At 40.9% G+C, this 21,335-nt stretch overlaps 1 protein-coding gene across 1 annotated transcript; it reads right to left on the bottom strand.

Moving 5' to 3' along the window:
* Window positions 1–35: 35 nt before the first annotated feature.
* Window positions 36–18,030, bottom strand: TAF1A (TATA-box binding protein associated factor, RNA polymerase I subunit A). Its single transcript, XM_041471783.1, has 10 exons — window positions 17,142–18,030; window positions 15,401–15,570; window positions 14,487–14,600; window positions 13,323–13,521; window positions 12,487–12,617; window positions 10,783–10,941; window positions 9,697–9,763; window positions 8,552–8,672; window positions 5,902–6,062; window positions 36–4,743 (listed from the first exon to the last, which is right to left on the bottom strand). The coding sequence occupies exons 1-10, from the start codon at window positions 17,275–17,277 to the stop codon at window positions 4,601–4,603; spliced, it is 1,401 nt and encodes a 466-aa protein (XP_041327717.1). The 5' UTR covers window positions 17,278–18,030; the 3' UTR covers window positions 36–4,600.
* Window positions 18,031–21,335: the final 3,305 nt, after the last annotated feature.

Raw genomic sequence — 21,335 nt, 5'->3', positions numbered from 1 at the left:
TCTGTCATTAGCGGGCGCATTCCTACAGTTCCCCAGATGGAGAGAGAAAGTACATCCCACGAGCTGAGCTATGGTTCTTCCTGTGCGATTGTAGAGAAAACATGAAGAGATGGGATAGAAAGCCAACTGCTGCTCTGGCCCAACGGGTTCGTGAACTGAAAACTCGGAGAAGAAGTTCCAAAAAAGAAGAAGCTCCAGTGGCCCGTAACCAAGCTACCATATATGATGATAATGCCAATATTTTTGATCCCCTTAAAGGAACCTCCAAGACATATGCCCAGAGAAAGAAGAATAACCAGGCTTAGAGGGGCCCTGCCTCTATCCAAGTAGAGGCTAGGGAAAACCGTGTTTTTTAGACAGTATAGATTCATTGGCCTGGCACATCTAAACCACAAAAATATAAAGCTTTAGTTGGTACTGGTGCGCAGTGCACATTAATCCCATCAAAACATTTGGAAACATAATCTGTTTCTATCGCTAGTGCGACAGAAAGATCACAGAATTTTACTTTAGTAGAAGCCGAGTTGAGCCTGACTAGAAATGATTAGAAGAAACACCCTATTGTGACTGGCCCAGAGGCCCCATGTATTTTAGGCATAGATTATCTCTGAAGTAGGTATTTCAAAGACCCAAAAGGACTCAGATAGACATTCAGAATAGCTGCTGTAGAAACAAAAAGTATCAAACAATTGAATGCCTTGCCTAGACTATCAAAAAACCCATCTGCAGTAAGACTCCTGAAGACAGAAGAGCAGCGAGTGCCGATTACCACCTCGACAGTGCACCGCCGACAATACAAAACTAATTGAGATGCCGTGATCCCCATCCACAAAATGATCCGTGAGCTGAAGAGCCAGAGTGGTCAGCAAGACCCACTCACCTTTCAACAGCCCCATCTAGCCTGTGCATAAATCTGAAAGAGAATGAAGATTGACTGTAGACTACCATACACTGAATGAAGTAACTTCACCACTGAGCACTGCTGTACCAGACATACTAGAACTCCAGTACGAGCTAGAATCCAAAACAAAGTGATATGCCACTATTGACATTGCCAATACATTTTTCTCCATTCCGCTAGCAGCAGAATACAAACCTCAGTTTGCCTTCACCTAGAAAGATGTGCAATACACTTGGAACTAGCTACCCCAGGGGTGGATGCACAGTCCTACCATCTACCATAAACTAATCCAGAATACACTAAAAAAAAATGAAGCTCCAGAACATCTGCAATATATTGATAACATCATTGTATAGGAGAAGACGGCAGCAGAAGTGTTTGAAAAAGGAAAAAAAATCATCCAGATTCTCCTGAAAGCCGGATTTGCCATCAAGAAGAGCAAAATCAAAAGACCTGCTCAAGAGATCCAGTTTCTAAAAGTCAAGTAGCAAGATAGACGGCATCAGATTCCCATCGATGTCATCAACAAGATCACAGCAATATCTCCACCATCCAACAAGAAAGAAACACAAGCTTTCCTAGGCGCCATAAGTTTTTGGAGTCAGATTGTAAGCCCTCTCTATCTAGTCACCCATAAAAAGAACACTTTCCACTGGGGTCCTGAGCAGCAACAAGCCTGTGTCCAGATTAAGCAAGAGATCGCTCATGCAGTAGCCCTTAGCCCAGTCAAGACAGGACCAGATGTAAAGAATATGATCTACTCTGTAGCCAGAAACCATAACTTGTCCTAGAGCCTGTGGCAGAAAGTGCCTGGGGAAACTCGAGACTGACCACTAAGATTTTAGAATTGAAGCTACAGAATGTCTGAAGCCAACTATACTCCAACAGAGAAAGAAATTTTAACAGCCTATGAAAGAATCCAAGCTGCTTCAGAAGTAATAAGCACTGAAACACAACTCCTCCTAACACCCCGATTACCAGTACTGGGGTGGATGTTCAAAGCAAAAGTTCCCTCTACCCACCATGACACCAGTGCTACATGAAGTAAGTGAATTACTCTCATAACACCGCGCACCCGTATTAGAAAGCTGAATCGCCCTGAGATTCTGGAAATAATTACAAACTGGCCAAAAAGTAAAAACTTCAGTCTCACTGATGAAAAAGAACAAGAAGTAACACGTACTGAAGGAACTCCTCCATATAACCAACTGCCAGCAGAAAAAACACAATACGCTCTTTTTACTGATAATTCCTGTTGCATAGTAAGAATGAACCAGAAGTAGAAAGCAGCCGTATAAAGCCCCACACGACAGATCGCAGAAGCCACTAAAAGAGAAAGTAAATCAAGCCAACTTGCTAAACTCAAAGCTGTTCAACTGGCTTTAAACATTACTGAAAAAAAAAAGTAACCAAAACTCTACCTCTACACTAATTCATAGATGGTAGCCAATGCTCTGTGAAGATAGCTGGAAAGGTGAAAGAAGCTAATTAGCAGCGTAAAGGAAAACCAATTTGAGCTGCTAAAGAATAGAAAAACATAGCTACCAGGGTAGGAGGCTACCTGTAAAAGTCCACCATATAAATGCCCATGTCCCCAAGAGTAAAGCTAATAAAGAACACAAAAACAACGAGCAAATAAACCAAGCTTCAAAAATAGAGATGTCCAAGATAGACCTAGATTGAAAACACAAAAGACAGTTATTCCTAGCTCAGTGAGCCCATGATACCTCAAGTCATCAAAGTAGAGATACCACCTATAAGTAGACACGAGACCAAAAAGTAAATTTAACCATAGACAGTATTTCTCAAGTTATCCACGACTCTGAGACTTGTGCTGCCATCAAACAGGCCAAGAGGGTGAAGCCCTTATAGTATAGTGAGCAGTAGTCCAAGTACAAGTATAGCGAAGCCTGGCAAATTGACTACATCACACTGCCCCAGACACGCCAAAACAAGCACTATGTGCTCACAATAGTAAAAGCCACCACAGAGTAGTTAGAGACCTACCCTGTGCCTCATGCTACGGCCCGTAACACCATCCTGAGCCTTGAAAAACAAGTCCTGTAGAAACATAATACCCCTGAGAAAATTAAGTCAGACAATGAGACTCATTTCAAAAACAGCCTTATCAGCACCTGAGACAAAGAACATGGCATTAAGTAAGTGTACCATATCCCCTACCATGCACCAGCTGCAAGCAAAGTAGAAAAGTACAATAAACTGTTAAAAACCACCTTAAAAGCCTTAGGTGAGGGATCTTTCAAAAATTAAGAGCAGCGTCTGACAAAAAACACCTAGTTAGTTAATACCCGAAGCTCTACTAACCGAGTAGACCCTGCACAATCTGAACCTTTGCACAGAGCAGATAGAAACAAAGTCCCAGTAGTACATATCAAGAGTTCGTTAAAAAAAAACAGTTTAAATCAATCCTACCTCGAATACAGACAAACCCATTCGTAAAGTTGTTTTTGCTCAAAGACCAGGTTGCACATAGTAAATAATGCAAAAAGATAAAAGAACACAATGTGTACCTCAAAAAAATCTAATTATTAAGTAAAAACTATGTATAAATATCACTGTTTGCTGAATGTTACTACCATTATCTGTGTATAGCTGTATATTAGATGTATAATGTATGTGTTTGTAGAATTAGAATATATATTAGTTTTAATAGTAAGCTGATGATATAAAGATAAGGAGTGGATTATCCTGAACTGACTATATGATGCTTTTATCCCCAATCGTCTTGTTCTGTTTATACTGAATAATAAGTTTTACACCTTTAAGACTCTCTTCCAGAGAGTAAACAGAAGAGGGAAGAAGCGTGCAGTTTGTTTTCAAACTGCACTCACTCCTCCACATTCCTACTCCTGAACTGTGTTGTCTGCAGATAAACAAACAGCAAGACAGAGCTCCTTTTTTCCCCTTTTTTTGCTTTTAGTTAGTTTTAGCTAGCTGAAACAAAGAAGTTCCCTGAACTGTGATTTTTCATTTTTCTTAAATCTGTTCAAACCTGCTCTAGACTAAACACCCAGAAGAGCACCAGCAGCTCCACCTGTGACCCCTTGGCCGGGCCTGGGCCACGGCATTTCCAGCACCAGAAAAACTAATCAGAAACTGAATAAGCCGAGCTGCAATCCAGGGAGGAGACTGTTCTGAGTTTACCTTTTTTTTTTGGAGCAGTAAGAAGTTTTATTATTTAATATTATTTGAGTTCTATTGTTTAATAAACAAGTTTCTTTCCACTTTTTTCTCCAAAGAAATATTTTCTCCCGAACCAGTTAAAAGAAAAGAGAAGCAATTAAATCTGCTTTTGTAAAGAAGCCCCTTTGAGAGTTATCTCCCAAACTTGCCCTAAACCAAGACACTGAAAAAAAAAAAAAAGTCTCTTCCAGCAGGTAGAGAATTTCTCAGTATTTCTGTGCCTCTGCTCTTTCAAGATGTATTTGAAATCAACACTGTTTGCATTTCACACCAATATTAGAGTAACATTACAGAAATTCTTTGACATTATCACTTGATTTATATTCATTTTATTATAAAATAAATGCAAACCAAAGTGGTTTTACATAAATATATTTAAAAAAAAGTCTAGTACTGAGTAAATAGGATCTGCCTAGAGTTTTTGGAGTACCACCAACACAAAAGTCAGTTTTACAGAGAGGAAAAAGTACCAAGAACCTTAGGGACACCTTCTCATCAAGGTTGAACAGAGGAATCTGGACGACCAGATATTCTCAGGTAGACAGGATTGTGCCTTGTCACAAACTTCTTCAGCAACCGAAACCTTTTCAGCTGAGCTTTGCAGCCTTGATGCGATACATATTTAAAGTATTTGCAATCTAAGGAAAGAAATAAAAAAACAACACTAAGCTGTTTGATACAAGCAAATACAAAATGCTTTCATTGTTTAAATAATATGCAAACAGCTAAGAAACTTTTCAGTAATTAAAGGTATTAAAATCCAAGACATGCTCATTAGAGACATAACTGCAGCATTAAATAATCTATCCTCATTTAGCCCAGCGAACATTCTACATGTATCTAAATGCTTGTTATCTTGCATAATACTTTTTCTCTTTCATTTTTGCTCTGCAAATTAGATCAGAAAGTAAAATTTCAAGAGTGTAAAGCAGCATTGATATCATACATTAATTTATTATGCTGGATAATGAAAACAGAGGCTCACATTGAGACCAGTAAGTACTGAAACGTCATTCAATAAAATCTGAACTGGAATGCTTTTATTTGCTATCTGGAAATAAAATGGAGATATCTGGTCCTACTGAAAGCAAACCAAAAAATATCCAAAGAGCTTCCAATATGAGAAATTGTTCCATGAAGTGCAGAAGAAAAAGTTATAGAAAGGTGACAATGAACATGTTGCCCACCAACCAGAAGTCCAAACCAGTGTACAAGCCATTGTCTCCACACCTTATTCCCATTCTCAATTTAGCAGCTGATTCTTGGGCTGATCCTCCCCTTGTTTTGGCAGCATTTCAAATAACGCTACTAAAGAGGCAATGATCTTCACCTTCTTACCACACTGATGATGTTTTTGATTCAGACTCTCCCTTCTTTTTCCTGCATTAAAACATCCCCATGGTCCTTAATGACCAGCTGACACCTAGTATTGCTGAGACACTGCCCAGGCTGGCATCCAGCAAGCAAACTCCCTGCAGTCCTCACAATATTCCCTAAGGAGGGTGTTGTGCATTTTTGGAGTTATGGTTTGAAGGTCAAACAAGACAAACAGTATTGTGGCTGCTCAACAAGGCTAGATAAAACTGAATTCTAAACCATGATAAGACCAGTTGCCTCACTGTTAAATATCAAACCAACTTAAATACCTTTCATGTTCAGCTCCAAAGACAAGAACCCTTTTTAAAAGAAAGAAACTGCAATTCTTCCAGGCAGCAGATCAGCTGCATACCATGTCATTAGGGCTAGAAATAGACATTATTTCTGTTCCATGTAGTGAAAAGAAAAAAAAATTATACCCTTTCCCAGTAGGATTCCAGCCACCAGAGCTTTTTCATATGAAAGGCTTTTATTTCCCTGCCAATTCCTTTTTGCCAAGTAACGGCTAAAATGGAAGGCTGGCCACCAGTCCTTCCTGGACTTCCACTCTTGCTTGATCCAGTCAAGATGCTTCTCAGAGCTGGAAAAAGGTTAAACAAGTTACAAAGAGGTTAAAACGTAATGGAAAGATTATTAGGAGACAGTGATGTTATAATCAGCTTGCTACAAATCTCCTAAATTGCCAACACAGACACACTTGTTGTAGCATGCTTTTATACTTAACTTGTAATAGTTTTGGTTTTGTATCCCCTTATTTTCCCAAATGGTGTACCCCTTTTTGTACCCCCTTCCTCTACCTGTGTAATCATTCTCCTGTGTTGAGCTCATCCCCCAAATCCCTGCCCTGGCTTTCTGTCAGTCACTCAGCATCCCATCCCCTCTATCTAGAACTTTCGGTTAAAGTCGTGGAGTGATTAGTCCGAGGCCAGGGGTCAGCCCCCCAATTATTATTTTATACGCTATCCCAAATGTCCATCCCTAAGGTTGCATCCCTGGAGGGTCTTTTATTGGTCAGCAAATGTATCTACGGTTTCCTTCCCCCCTTTAAATGTAACCTTGAGATTCCTTTTGTATTCTACTCTGAGCAAGGTGCATCACTGAGGTGTGGGGCTCCCTCAAGAGCTCCGAATAAACCTTGGACTGGCCCCCTGCTGAGAGTCGGCCTTTTATCCTCTACCGATGTCTCCAGTGTCTCTTCTGATGACTAGCAAAGGTGACTAGCCTAGCTGCCCTCAGTACCCTCGGGGCACCAGAGAGTGTCCCCTCGCTGCTGGCCGCTTCGGGGCTGCCCCCCCCCGTTGTCTGCCAACCTGGGGCTGGCCAGGGTTCACTGGGAGGCATGCCCAGAGAGACGAAGACACACACTGACTTTATACCAAAACTAAAACACTAATAAAAGCATTTTTATATAAAACTAGCAATTCTTTTTTAATCCCTGGCAACACTTGTGAGGCTGGAAGTGAACTCTAGCAGTCTTATTAAGCCTTGGCAATAGCACAGATTATGGTGTGAAATGAAGCAAGCCTTTCACTTGTGTGCCAGTTTGTCAGTAGTAATATGGAAGCTTCTCCAGGTTTGTCAACAAATGAGTAGTATGAAGTAGTATGAAGAGTAGTACGAAACCTTAGGAAAGGTTTGTGTTACTCCAGGCATACTTAAAGACTAATTCATCCCAAACAGTTATTACTGTTAGGCAATAACGCCCTTAAACCAAGCATTTCAGCAACACAAACTCCTTCCAGCCCCTTCAAGGGAACCTGCAAGAGACACAAAGAGGGAGTTTTTGCAAGGGAAGGTAGGGATAGGACAAGGAGGAACAGCTTTAAAATGGAAAAGGACAGATTTAGATTAAATATTAGGAAGAATTATGTCGGAACCCAGGACATCCCTCTGGATGCCCTGGATGGCTCAAAGCCCTGGTAAGGGGGGTCAGAGACCCTGTCAGGAAGCCAAAGACACTTGGGAATTCGATCTCAACCCATGGAGCAAATTACCAACTTTATATGAAGAATTACAAATCACAAAAGTTTAAGTAGCATAACAGTACTTGTCACAGGGTGAAAGGTGAAATTTTGAAGAATTTTACTGTGGGGGTCTAGGGGGACAAGATGGAGAGATTTGGGCATTGTCCTGTCCTTCTTCCTTCTTCTTCCTAGCCTCCATCTTCTTGGTTATGGTGGCATTTTGGGATTGGTTTAGACTAGAAAGTCACTGTCTAACATAGGTGATAGGTATTGGAACATAACTGTAAATATCGAATACGTAGTTTCTAGTATAAAAGACAACACCAGCCCTGTGGACGGGGAGTGTGCCTCAGACTGACCTGCAGAACAGACCTTGGCAGGCCAGACAGAAAATATTTTAGATAAGAAATAATAAACGACCTTGAGAACGACAGCCGAAGACTCCTGATCTATTCTTCGACAGCTGGGATGGGGAAAAAAGACTTTTAACACACCTCGGGATCATCTCAACCAGAGAAAACCCCGAGAAAATTATTCACTGTGATGGTGAGGCCCTGGGTCAGGAATGGCTTTAAACTTGCAAACAACAGGTTTAGATTAGATATTAGGAAGAAAATTTTCACTCTGATGGTGAGGCCCTGTGTCTGTTTTGTCCAATACAGTATTTGGTGAGTGGTCTCTCCCTGTCCTTCTCTCAACCCACAAGCAATTATTTTTTCTCTCCACATCCAGTTGCAGAGTGGGGGGATAGAGCAGCTTTGGTGTCACATCTCACAGTAACCATTTTGGAAATACACCTTTCATGGGGGCACTGGCACTGTGCCAGGGTCAATCCATGACACATGGTCAGCCCACTACACTGCTCTAGTGGGAGGTGCCTCTTTCAGATCACTTTCTACCCGAACTACTCTAGGATTCTATAAAACTATCTACAACAGGGAAGTGACATTCCTGTACAGTGACCAAAATGCCCAGTATATTTCAAGATATTATGAAGTTGTGTATGAAAGGCAAAAATGAAGGCAAATAGAGAGCACAGAGATGCACTGTCCAAAGGTGGAGACTTGACGCATTTGTTTCAACACATTGCATCAGAGCTACTTACGTTACAATTTGTTTCACCTGTCTTGCCAAACAGCTCCATGCTTTTGCATTTTCTTTCCAGCCAGCATAATCCAAGGCTGCAAAAATAACTTCTAGGCTCAGTTGATGTTTTTTTCTTTTCTCTGGAAAAAGATGAGGCTGATTAATCAATTACACAGACCAGGATGAACTCATTAGTAAGGCACAAATGAAACACAGTTCTCCACTCTGCCTGCCCCCCCCACCAATGCTGCTACTTTAAACATAAGTTATGTTTATTGGTATAAATTTCTTTAAAATCTCCAGGTTGTTCTCATTAGTTATGAAAGAAGAATCATGGTTTGGGTTGGAGAAGACCTTAAAAATCATCAAGTTACAACCTCTTGCCATTGGCAGGGACACCTTCTTCTAGAGCAGGTTGCTCAGAGCCCCAGCTATCCTGGCCTTGAACACTTCCTTCAACACTGTGGATGGGGCATCCACAGCTTCCCTGGGCAACCTGTGCCAGTGCCTCACCACCCTGACAATCACAAGAATTTATTCCCAAAATCTCTTCTAAACCTCTCTTTGTCAGTTAGAAGCCATTAACCCTCATCATATCAGAAGGGAGAACAATCTTTATTCATGTACATTTCACCAATCTGTTGACCTGCTGGGACATACCAAGCCACAAAAAGACAGCTTGGAATACAATTGATCAGCATGGAAAAAAAATAGTCTTCAGAGCAGAAGACTTTTCTACCAGCTTGAAGATAATGCTCCCTTAAAGAGAAGGAAATTTTTGTTGTTTGATCATTAACAATGAACTAAAGAACAGATACATTCCAAGAAAGAAAAGAAAAAAATAAAACAGAGATCCCGAAAATGGAATTCAGAGTAGGGTGCCTAAAAACAATTTTTTTGAGATCCTGCTTGTGCCTTATAACTGCTTGCTTTGCTCAGCCTTTAAAATAAAAAAAAAGCATTTGTTTATACAAGTTTGTAAATGACTGCTCATACATCCATCTAAGAGGTCACAGTGATTGAAAAGTTGGCATTTGAGTTAGTTTTTTGGGATTATGTCTTAAGAAAGAAAACTACTTTCAAAAGCAGAAAGAAGGCTGTAGGATAATCCAGAATAGTTTTCTGAAATTAGCATAAATGAAATGAACAAAGGTAAAGACTTACTTGATTTTTGAAGCATGGTATTAAAATCTATCATTAGTTCATGAGAAGGAACAATATCATGCAAGATCTGAAAAATAAAAGCAAAGCCCAGATAGAAGTCTTCAAAAGTTTTCACATTAAAATAACCTATCTGACCAAGAAAAGCACAGGCTTCAGAGCTTTGGGTGCTTTTAGTTCAGAAAATTAAGTAATCTTTATAACTTTGTTATAAAGAATGGATCTCTAGGTCCATTTTGCACATTTGTGACACTGCTCTGTGACACCATAGATGAAACACCTCGATGGCTGCTGACAAACACTGCATGTGGCAAATACAACATTCTGAAGGAGCGGCCCAAATCCATATCCAGTGTCCCCTTTCTTGAAGGCAATGTAATTTTTTCCCTAGGACAGTTCTAGCTCCCCTGTCCACTGCTCTGTGCATTGGATCAGTTTCTGGACTTATCAAACAATTTCTATTATTCATCTCTCTTTTCTAGGAGACTCATGTCTAAAGCCACTGCTAAAATGCAGAGGAGAATTTCATGCAAATCTGCTACAGTATCAAAGTCTAAAACAAACACAACAGCCTTACAAACCTGTTTTTAAACAACACTTGCACTAACAAAAGCACATTAGTGCCATCAAGTGGCAGAGCACGGTTTGCAAGGAATACCAAGGGCAAGTGAAAGCAGGAATTTAAAACTTTACCCAACAAGGTCTTGTCTGCCAACAACCAGCAGACATTAACTTTTAGCTTTAATGCACAGCTCATTGAAAACAAGCAAAGAAACTAATTGCTAGACAGGATCAATATGTGAAAGAGAAGGCATTTAATGATTTGAACAATATTGTAAAGATCAAACTGTAAGAGAAATCAATGCATGCTATGCACAAGTCTGCTGATACAGACTTCTGGAACCATGTGAACATGTTCTCTGAGCTTGCTTACTGCCTTTAAGTGATATGGTGTACCATATCACTTAAACCCCCTAATCCCCTACTTCCCACAAAGAATACAATAGGATAAATAATGATACAGAGCTCAAGCAAGCTGTCAGACCACCCCATGACTGACACAGACTGTATCTCCTAAGGGATACCTACCTTCAGTGCAGATATGAGGGATTTCTTTGATTCACCCTGCCTCTTGAGGAACTGATAGAGGTAGGCATGGGCATTTGGGTTAGCAGGGAACTTTGAGTTGTAAGCATATTCATTTAACACTTGGCGGGCCTCGTTGTGGTCTCCATAGAACTCCAGCAACTGGAAGTTAAGTCTGTCATTAGTTTGTCAGATACAGGCAACCAAACTCTTACAACTAATTCTGGACTGCCACAGAGCAAACCAGCAGCACAGTCTGTATATAAGATAATGTATTAGTGTATCTAATACAGTGTATTAGATAATGTATATTTGATAATTAGATACTTGCCCATCTTAATTTTACTGGCTACTCTCAGTACAGAGAGACAAGAATACACACACAGAAGCTACTCAGGGAGAAAAAGCCTTAATACCTACTTAATTGTCAAAGGATTATCATCCCTTGCTCACTGGAAAGAGATGCTGAAGGCACCTGCCGTGTCTTTAGAGACAGAACTTGGCAGATGCCAGCACCAAGGAAAATTCTTAAGATGTGCTGTCCTGGATTACCAAGCAATGTGTATTCTATTTGCCATCTGTTAGAAGTGCAGCAGTTATCTTCTGCTAATTAGACAGTTTTCCTTATCTCTTCCACAACCCATCCTTCCTCCAGAGAGATATCATCTGTTAAATGGGCCATTGACTGTCACTGCATGGCTGATAAAATTACAGCATCCCATTGTGAGATGTTCCACCCAGAGGGAGTTGCCAAGCATTCCTAACTAGATATAATCTGAGATTCTGGGACAGCAGAACAGCCTTTCCACTGGATTCCTGGAGGAACAGCTGCCTCTTCCACTAGATCAGAAGAAGACTATATCCTTCTACAGGATCCCTGCTCCAACAGAACCACACCTGCTACTCCAGGAGAACTGCAGCCACAATTCCAACTGGACTACTATCAACACCCTGACCCACAGGGTGTCAGGTTGTATTCTGACACTGTCAGTGTTGTTTTGATTTACTGCATTGTTTATTTTGTTTTCTTCCCTAATAAAGAACTGTTATTCCTGCTCCCATATCTTTGCCTGAGAACCCCCCTTAATTTCAAATTTGTAACAATTCAGAGAGAGGGAGTTTACATTTTCCATTTCAGGGGAGGCTCTTGCCTTCCTTAGCAGACTTCTGTCTTTCCAAACCGAGACACATGTTTAGAGAAGTCAGAATTTATCAGTGTCCACAAGAAGTAAAAGATCTCTTTAAAATTACTAATTCTTAATTACAAATTCTAAGCAGATACTTAAAAAAGCCAAACCAAAACACAGAGGGGCTGCATATTTGGCATCTCTAACATTTCATGTATCCAGAGAAAACACTGCCCTACCAAAAATCAAAGTGTTTTCAGGAATTTGAACTAAAGCAGCTATGCTCCAATTTTTGCAGTCCCACAAAAACAAAATATGTAAGCTGTTTGTCTATTTCTTTTTCTTGACAATGAACAGATAAAAGTTCTTTTTGTACTGTGCTCAGGCTCTGCAGCTCTACCAGGAGTACACTGCACTCTATATCAAAGCCCGTGACATGCACATACAAATGTGTTGCTTTTGAAATACTTTGTTTTCACTCACACACACAGAAAATAATCTGCATATGGGGATCTTAATGAAAATTAGACAAGGAAACATAAAAGAAAGCCATCTAACATCCCTTATGGGATGCCCTTACATCCACATAGCATTTCACAAAGACATCCCAGACTCCAGGTATTTTAATAATTTCCTTCAAGTTCACTGCTGCCTTCCGGAAGTAACCGTGCATTTCCTGCTCAACAGTTAATTCTGCAAATCCATCCTCACCTACCAAAACACAAAGGAAGGTCACAAAGTTATTAACTCTGCCAAGCACAGGGATCTTGAAGTGCTGCACCTTAGAGATGATCACATTTTGGTAAGCAATGACTCCAGTCAGAGAGCTTTTAAGAAAATAATCCTCAGTACTGAAACAAGAAATTTTCACTGTTCCTCATTCAAATTTATAATCAATTTCAACTTATGGAGCACAATGAGTAGGACGTCAAGAGAAGATGCTACCAGCACAAGGTCCATAAGCCAAATTCAACATCTGGTTTCCAGAGAAAGAGATCTAGTGCAAGTGATAAAACACTGCCAGTAGGTATATACAGAACCAGATGTGACACATGTAGCAACTTCCACATCTTTAAGGAAACTGAAATTCAAACACAAGTGTTGAGGGCTTTGCTTTCACTCAACATTCCAGCAGCAATCAAGCACTTGCACACCTACTAAACCACTGCTTTAAGGGAATGCCCTTTGATGATTATTTAAGGTGATGCTGGCTGGACATGGGGAGAAACAGTTTCAGAAGAGCATTTCAAGGCACTTCAGAAAGTGCTATTTTGGCACTACTATCACTGCTGATATAGAATTCTGTACCAGCGACACCATTACACACTGAAGTCTGGTAAAGGAAAAGGTGTCATTGCAAACCACAGCACCTGCATGACCAAGCTGAAGCTACAGCTCAATCCAAAAAACACTTACCATACTCTAACAGGATTTTCTTCTGCTTAGACCAGCTACAGTAGTCTAAGAGTCCCCTGTAAGCTTGAAGCAGCTTCATTTCCTTATCCTGAATGGCTGTTTGCTCTCCAAACCTCCAGCTTTCTGCCATGGACAGGTTCTGATAGGCTTCATCTATTTGTCCATTACAGAGGAGATGGAAGACATGCTCCAAGCAGACCTGCAACCCAAACAGTCCAAAACACAGCGCTCCACACTCAAATGCAGAATTTTCAGCAATACAGAAAAGTTCTACACACATGTGCAGGGAAAGAGGAGACTTACTGACATGTATAAAAAATATTGCCAAGACATGTAATGAAGAATTTAAATTATTTGTGTTGCCTCAAAAACCTGCTTGTCTTTAACATGTGCTGTACCTATTTCAGAAGATCTAAAAATGACCTGAGGAAACCCAGCTGGGCTGCATTTACTTATTTTTCAGAGCACCTGAAAGAGTGATGTACTTCCACCCTACCGTGTTGATTTGGCACCATAAGATAAAAGCCTAAACCTTCAGTTAGCTCCAGAAAACCCTTGTATGGAACTTCTTTTAAAGACCTTTACAAACAGGATAAAAGACAGAAGCACCATCCCAAGTGCACAACAGCCAAGGAAATCAACAATATAGGTTTGAATGAGCCACCAGAAGAAAAAAATCCATTAAAAAAAACTCCACAGCTGTGTAACACAGGTGTGCACAACATACAGTTTTATAATCAGATTACTCAAAAAGTGAGAGGGTAATGAGGCAAAATTTAAATACAAATGTTTAGTCAGCAGCACAGTGGTCAAATTAAAGACTGGAAATAAAGCTTGGCAGGTAATTGCCTGTATTTACATGTCATTGGGACGTGCATGAAAATGAATTTGACCGGTTCAAATTCAAATTAAAAGATAGAAGAGTTTTTAAGCACTTCTAAGGACTGAGAACATACATCTGTGATTCAACACACAGACCAAATGAGATGAGGTTAGGTATAAAATGACCTTAGAATATCATGCAATTGGTAATTCAAATGTTAGGTTTGAGTTTTTTTGACACTAATGTCAGTAGTACATTTCAAAAGAGATCTGGAAGTTAATATTCAAACAAGTGTTCAGATAAATGTGAAAAATCATCAGGGCTGCTTTAAGTACACTCACCTTCAAGTACCTTTTTACTCCTAAAGTTTTCATCTGTTCCATGAAACAGTTGAACTCTTTCATGCTGCTTTGGGAATGATGCCACAAAATTTCAGTTCCTATTCTCCAAATCATCTATTAATGGGGAGAAAGAAAATCAAAACCAACTTTAGTACAAAAATGGCAAGAGACATCACATATAGTTTTACTAAACTTGTAGTTACTGTAGAACATGAAAAATGTACATTTGAGCTGCAAATAAAAAATACTACAAAGCATTATCTACTGCTAATAATCTAACCTACCTACTCATCCAGCAGGCCTTTTAGAGTCATTCAGTGGTTCAGAATTGCTCATTATAAATGCAGCACTCCAGAAGAGTTTATGAACACTGCATGCCAGAGGGTTCCTCCTCGTCTCACTGAAAAGTTACGTTCTTCTTTGGTATGACTCCACTAAGATACCAGATATACACAACTATTTGAACTTAATAGCAAAGATTATTTCCAATTTGATGTAGCTCCCCAACTACATGCACTTGTTTCCAAGGTCTGCAAGCTAGCCGTACTCAAGTACTCCATTTATTTAAAAGCTCTGATCCTTTTCCTTCCACCTGCTTCCAACTCAACACCTGCAAGGAATTTTGCAGCTACTGCAAAAGCTGGTAACAATGTAAGACACCAACTTGCAAACAGATTCTGAATGACGACATGCCAGAACCAAACACATTTACTGCTTCCCCATTTTAGAGGACTACTTTGACTTTTCATAGATACACTGCTGATAGAGTGAACTTATACCAAGCTAAGTCTTCTTCTGTGTCAAGGATCTATTTTTTAAAAAAAATCAAGCCTGTGATTAGCTAATTAAGTATATGCTGCTTTTCAAGTATTTTTTCAACTGCAAAAGAACTCAGACAGGGAACATGGGCTTACCTCTGACGGACCAATGTGTTCTCTGGAATAGTCCTTCTCTAGTGACTCAACATAGCAGGTCAGGAACTCTGCAGCCCTTTTCCACTGCTTTTGGAGCAAGGCATCCTGAATGTAACTTAAACACGTTTCCTTGCTCTTCTTGAAGTTTAACTTGTGTTCATTGGAAGATACTAAATAAGCAAAAAAAAAACAAAAAACCAAAACAAACCAAACCAAAACAAACCAACAAAAAAAAAAAAAAAAAAAAAAAAACCCCAAAAACCAACCAAACAAAAAAAAAAAAATCAACTGAGCCCACCGCAGTCACAGCCCTTATTCAGGCAGCCACATGCTCTCCATTTCAGCATCTTTCTTGTATGGACACTACAGAGTCATCTTAAGCTCTGTGGTTTAGAAGATAAACAGGGAAGCAAGACTATGGGGCAAGCTGGAAATGTGATACGGAATGACATTTTCCATAAGAAGCACATAGCTGTTCTTGAAATTTCCATTCACTCGAAACAGTGAATAGGCAATTACGTCACACTATTGCCCTACTAGAATCAGGGAGCCATGGTGTTTTGATAACTTCACGGTACATTCTGTCATATTTTGGGGACTATTCTCTTCACTTATTAGTCATCACCTAAGTTTGTAATGCCATGGTGCTGCAGATTTGCAAGCACACAAACAAACAAGACTGTTCCAGTACCAAAGGCTAAACAATTCCCACAAAGATAAACGTATAGAATTATTCTCATCTGAGTACAAGGCTCCAAAGAGGCCCCTTGGTCTTTTTACATCAACAGTAGTTCAATTTATACTGAAACCAGCATGAAACTGAAACTTCATTTCCATGAAGTGTGTTTAAAGCTCACAGCTGTATGACCCTACAACAATGCTCATCCATAAAAAGCCACCTACAAGGCACATGAAGAGCTCAACAAGACACCTCCTACCTGGATGCTAGGAATAGAGTAGGCAGAGGAATAACTCAAACAATGGCTAAGTCAGGCAATCACAGAACCATTAGAGTTAGAAGGGACCTCTGGAGATTATCCAGTCCAACCAGCTGCCAAGGCAGAGTCACCTGGAGCAGATGACACAGGAAGGTGTCTAGCTGGGATCTGAAAAAGTCTCCAGAGAGGGAGACTCCACAAACTCCATGGGCAGCTGTTCCAGTGCTCTGCCACCCTCAATGTAAAGATCTCCTTCATGCTGAGGTGAAACTTCTTGTGCTTTAGTTTATGGCCACTGCACCATGTTCTACTGCTGGACACTACTGAAAAGTCTGGCATCATGCCCTTAGCACCTGTCTTTGAGATATTTACATGCATTAACGAAATCCCCTCTCAGTCTTCTCCAGACTAAAGAGGCCCAGCTCTCTCAGTCTCTCCTCATAAGAGATGCTCTAGACCTCGAATCATCCTAGGTGCCCTCTGCTGGACTCTCTCCAGGACCTCCATGTTTCTCCTGTTTCGAGGAGCCCAGAAATGGGCACAGCACTCCAGATGTGCCTCACCAGGGCTGAGTAGAGCAGAACGATCACCTCCCTCGACCTGCTGGCAGTGCTCTTCCCGATGATACCATGGGCCCTGCTGCCTGCAAGGGCACACCGCCCGCTCACCAAATAACTACGGTTATTTCGAACCTATTTCCCGGCGCTAATAGACAATTTAGCGGATACAAGCTGAAACTCTGCCACCGTTCCCAGGGCAGCACGGAGTTCACAAAGAGAACGCACTAAACGCTCCGCCCTTACCCGGCTGCGGCGGCAGGAAGGGCAGGTGCAGGGGCGGGTGCAAGGCCGCCTGAGAGGCGGGGCTTCTCCTCCTCCTTCTCTTCCCCCTCACTTCCACTGCCGGCGCTTCCTCATCCTCTTCCAGGAAGCTGTCCATGGCGCCGCGGGCAGCCGGGCTCCGACCTCACCTTGCAGCTCAGGGGAGCGGGAGGCCCCGGCCGAGCCGAACACAAGGGCCTGGCAGGCAGCGACCGGGCGGCGCTCTCAGGACGGCACCTCCCCGCCGGCAGCAGGGGCGAGAATTCCCGGCAGGCGCCGCTTCCCCGGAAGCGCAGGGCGGGAGCGGTCCCTGCGCGTGCGGCCGCCGTGAGGGGTGGGGCTGCGCGGTGCCTCCGTAGCGTTTCCCTGCTTCTCCTTGCGTGTGGGGGAATGAGAGATGCGGGCCAAGGGTGAAGCATGAGGGATGAGGTGGAGCACGGGGGGTAGCTGGGTGTGGGCAGCGGTGTAGCAGAGAGGTGTTTATTTCTAGATGTACAACAGTCAGAGAATGACTAGAACCGTGGATAATGCCCTGGTTACTCAAAGATGAATTAGCGAGCTTCTCCTGTCACTCTTTCCATTAGCTGTATTGCTGTTTTCCTGTTCCTTTGTAACTCATAACGTTGTACAGAAGGTAGAGATTCCGAATCAAAATCCTGTGCATTGTAGAGCAATGATGTTGCCTGTGCTCCCACTAGATTTTGGGAATCCATCTGCCTTAGCCACAGCATCTGGTTTATACAAATCTGTGCTGGAACTTGTTTGTTTAAACCACTTTGGAATTGAGTTTGCCCTGAACTGTTTTGATGTGTACAAAGTCCAGTTTACCGCATAAGATCTCACAGAGTTGTTTGGGTTTTTTTTTTTTTTTTTTTTTTTTTGTTTTTTTTTTTTTTTTTTTTTTTTTTTTTTTTTTTTTTTTTTTTTTTTTTTTTTTTTTTTTTTTGGTTTTTTTTTTTTTTTTTTTTTTTTTTTTTTTCCAGAACTGCCCTGGCATAGGAGAGTGAGTAAATAATAAACTGGCTCAGATTAAAAGTTCCTGTGATGGAGTGTCTTGGTTCAGCTGTGATCAATAAGCAGTGTTGGGAATAGTGCAAGGCAGAACAGTTGTGTGCAGCATTTAAGCACTTAAACCTCAATATCATACCTTAATATGGTATTTAATAAATCAATGTGGGGAAAACAGAAGTCTCCCTTTGCGTTTTATTTATTTTTAATCCTGTGTTCTTCCAATAAAGGCCAGCATTTCAGTTCATAAGTATTGTTATTGATGGATAATTAACTTACTTCATTGATGACAATAAAATGTTATATGACACCACATCTTTATCAGTGCCATTTTCTTTGACTGTCCTTTATAATTGGTACCTTGTGTGAGTGCCTCTCTGATCACTGGCATTCCCCAAGTTTGATGTCTGTTCCTACAACACTCCTGATCTTCTGTTAGCTCAGTATTCTAATTTCAGAATCCAACTTATCCCCCATTTTTTGGTAAAAGTTCTCACACTTGTATGCAAGAACACTTACTTTTGGCTTGTTATTTTTATTTTCCTGTGTCATACATAAGTGAGTTGTGACAGTTATATTCTCTGAAAAAACTCTTTGCCTCGGATTATGCTCCTGGGAAGCTGAAAAGCCTCAGAGAAAAATGAAAACAATAATTATGTGATTTACTTTTCCTGTGTTTTGCTGCTTTGGAATGTGGCTTAGACATTGTTTACCAACAGGTGCATGTTTTATTGGTTTCATGTGAATTGTTTTAACTTAATGACCAATCACAGTCAGGCTGTGTCGGGACTGGAAGGAGTCACGAGTTTTCACTATCATTCTTTGTAACCTTCTGTCTGTATCCTTTCTATCTTTCTTTAGTATAGTTTAGTATAGCATTAATATAATATTATAGAAAATAAAATAATAAATTAGCCTTCTAAAAATATGGAGTCAGATTCATCAATTTTCTCCCAACAACAGGGACCCCAGAAATTGCGACAGTGAGTGTTTCCTGATCCTTAGGTAAACCTAGCCAACTGATCTTGTTAATGGGTATCAGCTACTTTAGTAGATATTTTAGTGCAGAAGAGATAGGAGAATTGCTTTTTAAGAGTAGGTGAATGTTAGGTACCTCATGTACAGTGGGACTACACTCATAGCTGAATACATATTTCCAAGATTGGGGTTGAAAACTGGAAAGAAATTTTGCCTGAAATATCTTAATTAAACTAAGTGAAATATTTTTCTTTTCTTTCACACATTGAGGAAAGCTAGGTATGTTAGTAAGTGGCTACCTTATTACCCTGAAATAATTGAAATTGTAGGAAATACTTGACAGTTGCAGTGGTAAACTTGTGTATATGTATCAACTGCAAGCTGCTCATTATTGTACAATAAAGGCAGTGACTTATACAAGAAGTATGTGATTTTGTTTTTCTTCACATTTCCCTTTCTTGCCCTTGTTTTTACAACCACAGACACCTTTTATTACCTTTTATCTTGGTCTTTTATAAAGATAAGCTTGATAAATTGTATTGATGGAAAATGACCAAACGGCTCTTTCTTCACAAGAAATTGGACTTAATACTGTGGGCATTACACAACAGGAAATGTTGAGGAAAGGATGCTTATCTTTCACTCACAGAGTTATCCTAAAATGTGTCTTGATTTAATTTATTTCCATATTGTAAGTTGTGACAAACTTCTAGATTTCTAAACTTCTTCTTTTCTGAGTTAGGCTTTCTTAGAGCTTTTAATCAGCCAACATCAGCGATGGCAAATAGGTATCACCTCATTCTCTAAGATGTAAAACAAGAATGTCAACACAATTGCAGGAGAGCTACAGCCGCTATATTGCGCTAGGCCTGGAGAAAACACATGAGCACTGGGTGAATGAATCATTGCATTCCTGTAGTATGTGGGTCCTGGGGATACACAGGACCATAAGAAATGCCAGGATGTCTGTAGGATGCTGGCAAAGAGGTACCAACACCTGTTTCTACCTTGACACTTTTTCATAATGTGATTAAAATATTAAACTGCTCTAGGTGGGGGCTGAAAATGAAACACATATTTTTCAGAGATTACACAGCAGTAACTAAGCCTGGATCTAAGGCTTTGTAGAAAGAGAATGTGGAAATGAGGGTCTGGAGCAAAAATCAATAGGCGTGAGGATGCAAGAGGAACACATGCAATTAGCAACAGTGATTGCTAAGTCTTGAGATGTAGCATTTAAAAGGACTCTTCAAAAGCGCTTGGAAAAAACCCTCAGCTGCTTTGACAAGCACCAAAAAAATTAATTGTTCACCTTGACTATCAGTTCTGTGAGTGCCTATTAATTTTGGGAGCAGCTTCAGAATTTGCTCTGGAAAGTAGAAAAAAATACAAAAAATGTAGTCATTTGATTCACCAGCAAGAGGATTGTCTTATGTCACCTGTCCTTTCTTACCTGCATCTTTTATTCTCTGTCTATTCAGGCTACTGTGCTGAACAAATAACATGGGTCTGAAAAAGAGAAGTTTTGTTCATCTGCATTGTAACTTCTGCTGTCATTTTGCCATTTTAGATCTCTAAGGCAATGTTAAGGTGATGAATGTGAAGAAAAGGCAATGGTAAGTGCAGGCACACTTGTGAGCAGCACATATTTTGGCTTGCAAACACTCAACACTTAAAATGTACCAGCAAGTGGAAGCTGCAGCTACAGAAGGACAAGGATAGGCTTGTTGGGGAATCCTGCGCTTTCGGCTACCCGCTGTGAAACCAAACACTTTCCCCAGTGCTGGGTCACGGCTGAATGAGCTCCTCTGCCCTCTGCACCGCAGGTGTAACCTCAAACTCTCGGAGGTCACCGGGAAAGTGGCGGCTGCTCCTCTCCAGCAGAGATAAGAACTGCTCGGCGGAGCAGGAGGGAGAGCAGTCAAGTGCTTGTTCGGATCTGTCGTGTCCTTACAGGGAGGCAGCTGTAACCTTTCTGTAGGTTCTTGTTACTCCAGCGATCCTCACCTGGAGAAACCCGCACAAATAAGGGGCAGGACCTTCCTTCTTTTCTGGCCTGCGAAGCAGGAAAAGTAGCCGGACTCCTGCTCGGTGCAGCGTCCAGGGGTGCCGCCTCCTCGGGATCGGGATCCTACCGCCGGCAGGGAGCGAGGGAGAGTCCGTGCGTTACCCTCCTCCCGTGGCGGCGGG

Source organism: Pyrgilauda ruficollis, unplaced genomic scaffold (genome assembly GCF_017590135.1).
Source record: "Pyrgilauda ruficollis isolate IOZ18807 unplaced genomic scaffold, ASM1759013v1 scaffold279, whole genome shotgun sequence".
Taxonomy (NCBI): Eukaryota; Metazoa; Chordata; class Aves; order Passeriformes; family Passeridae; genus Pyrgilauda; species Pyrgilauda ruficollis.
The sequence above is the reverse complement of the archived record's forward strand: the minus strand, read 5'-3'. Positions and strand labels throughout refer to the sequence as shown.

Excerpts from the sequence above, each read along its gene's own strand:
- TAF1A (XM_041471783.1), bottom strand. The coding sequence starts at position 17,277 with ATGGACAGCTTCCTGGAAGAGGATGAGGAAGCGCCGGCAGTGGAAGTG. Across the intron at positions 12,618-13,322 it reads GAAAATCCTGTTAGAGTATG|GTGAGGATGGATTTGCAGAA; the intron begins GTAAGTGTTTTT and ends GTGTTTTGGTAG. Across the intron at positions 4,744-5,901 it reads TGGAATCCTACTGGGAAAGG|ATTGCAAATACTTTAAATAT; the intron begins GTATAATTTTTT and ends TTCTTTCCTTAG.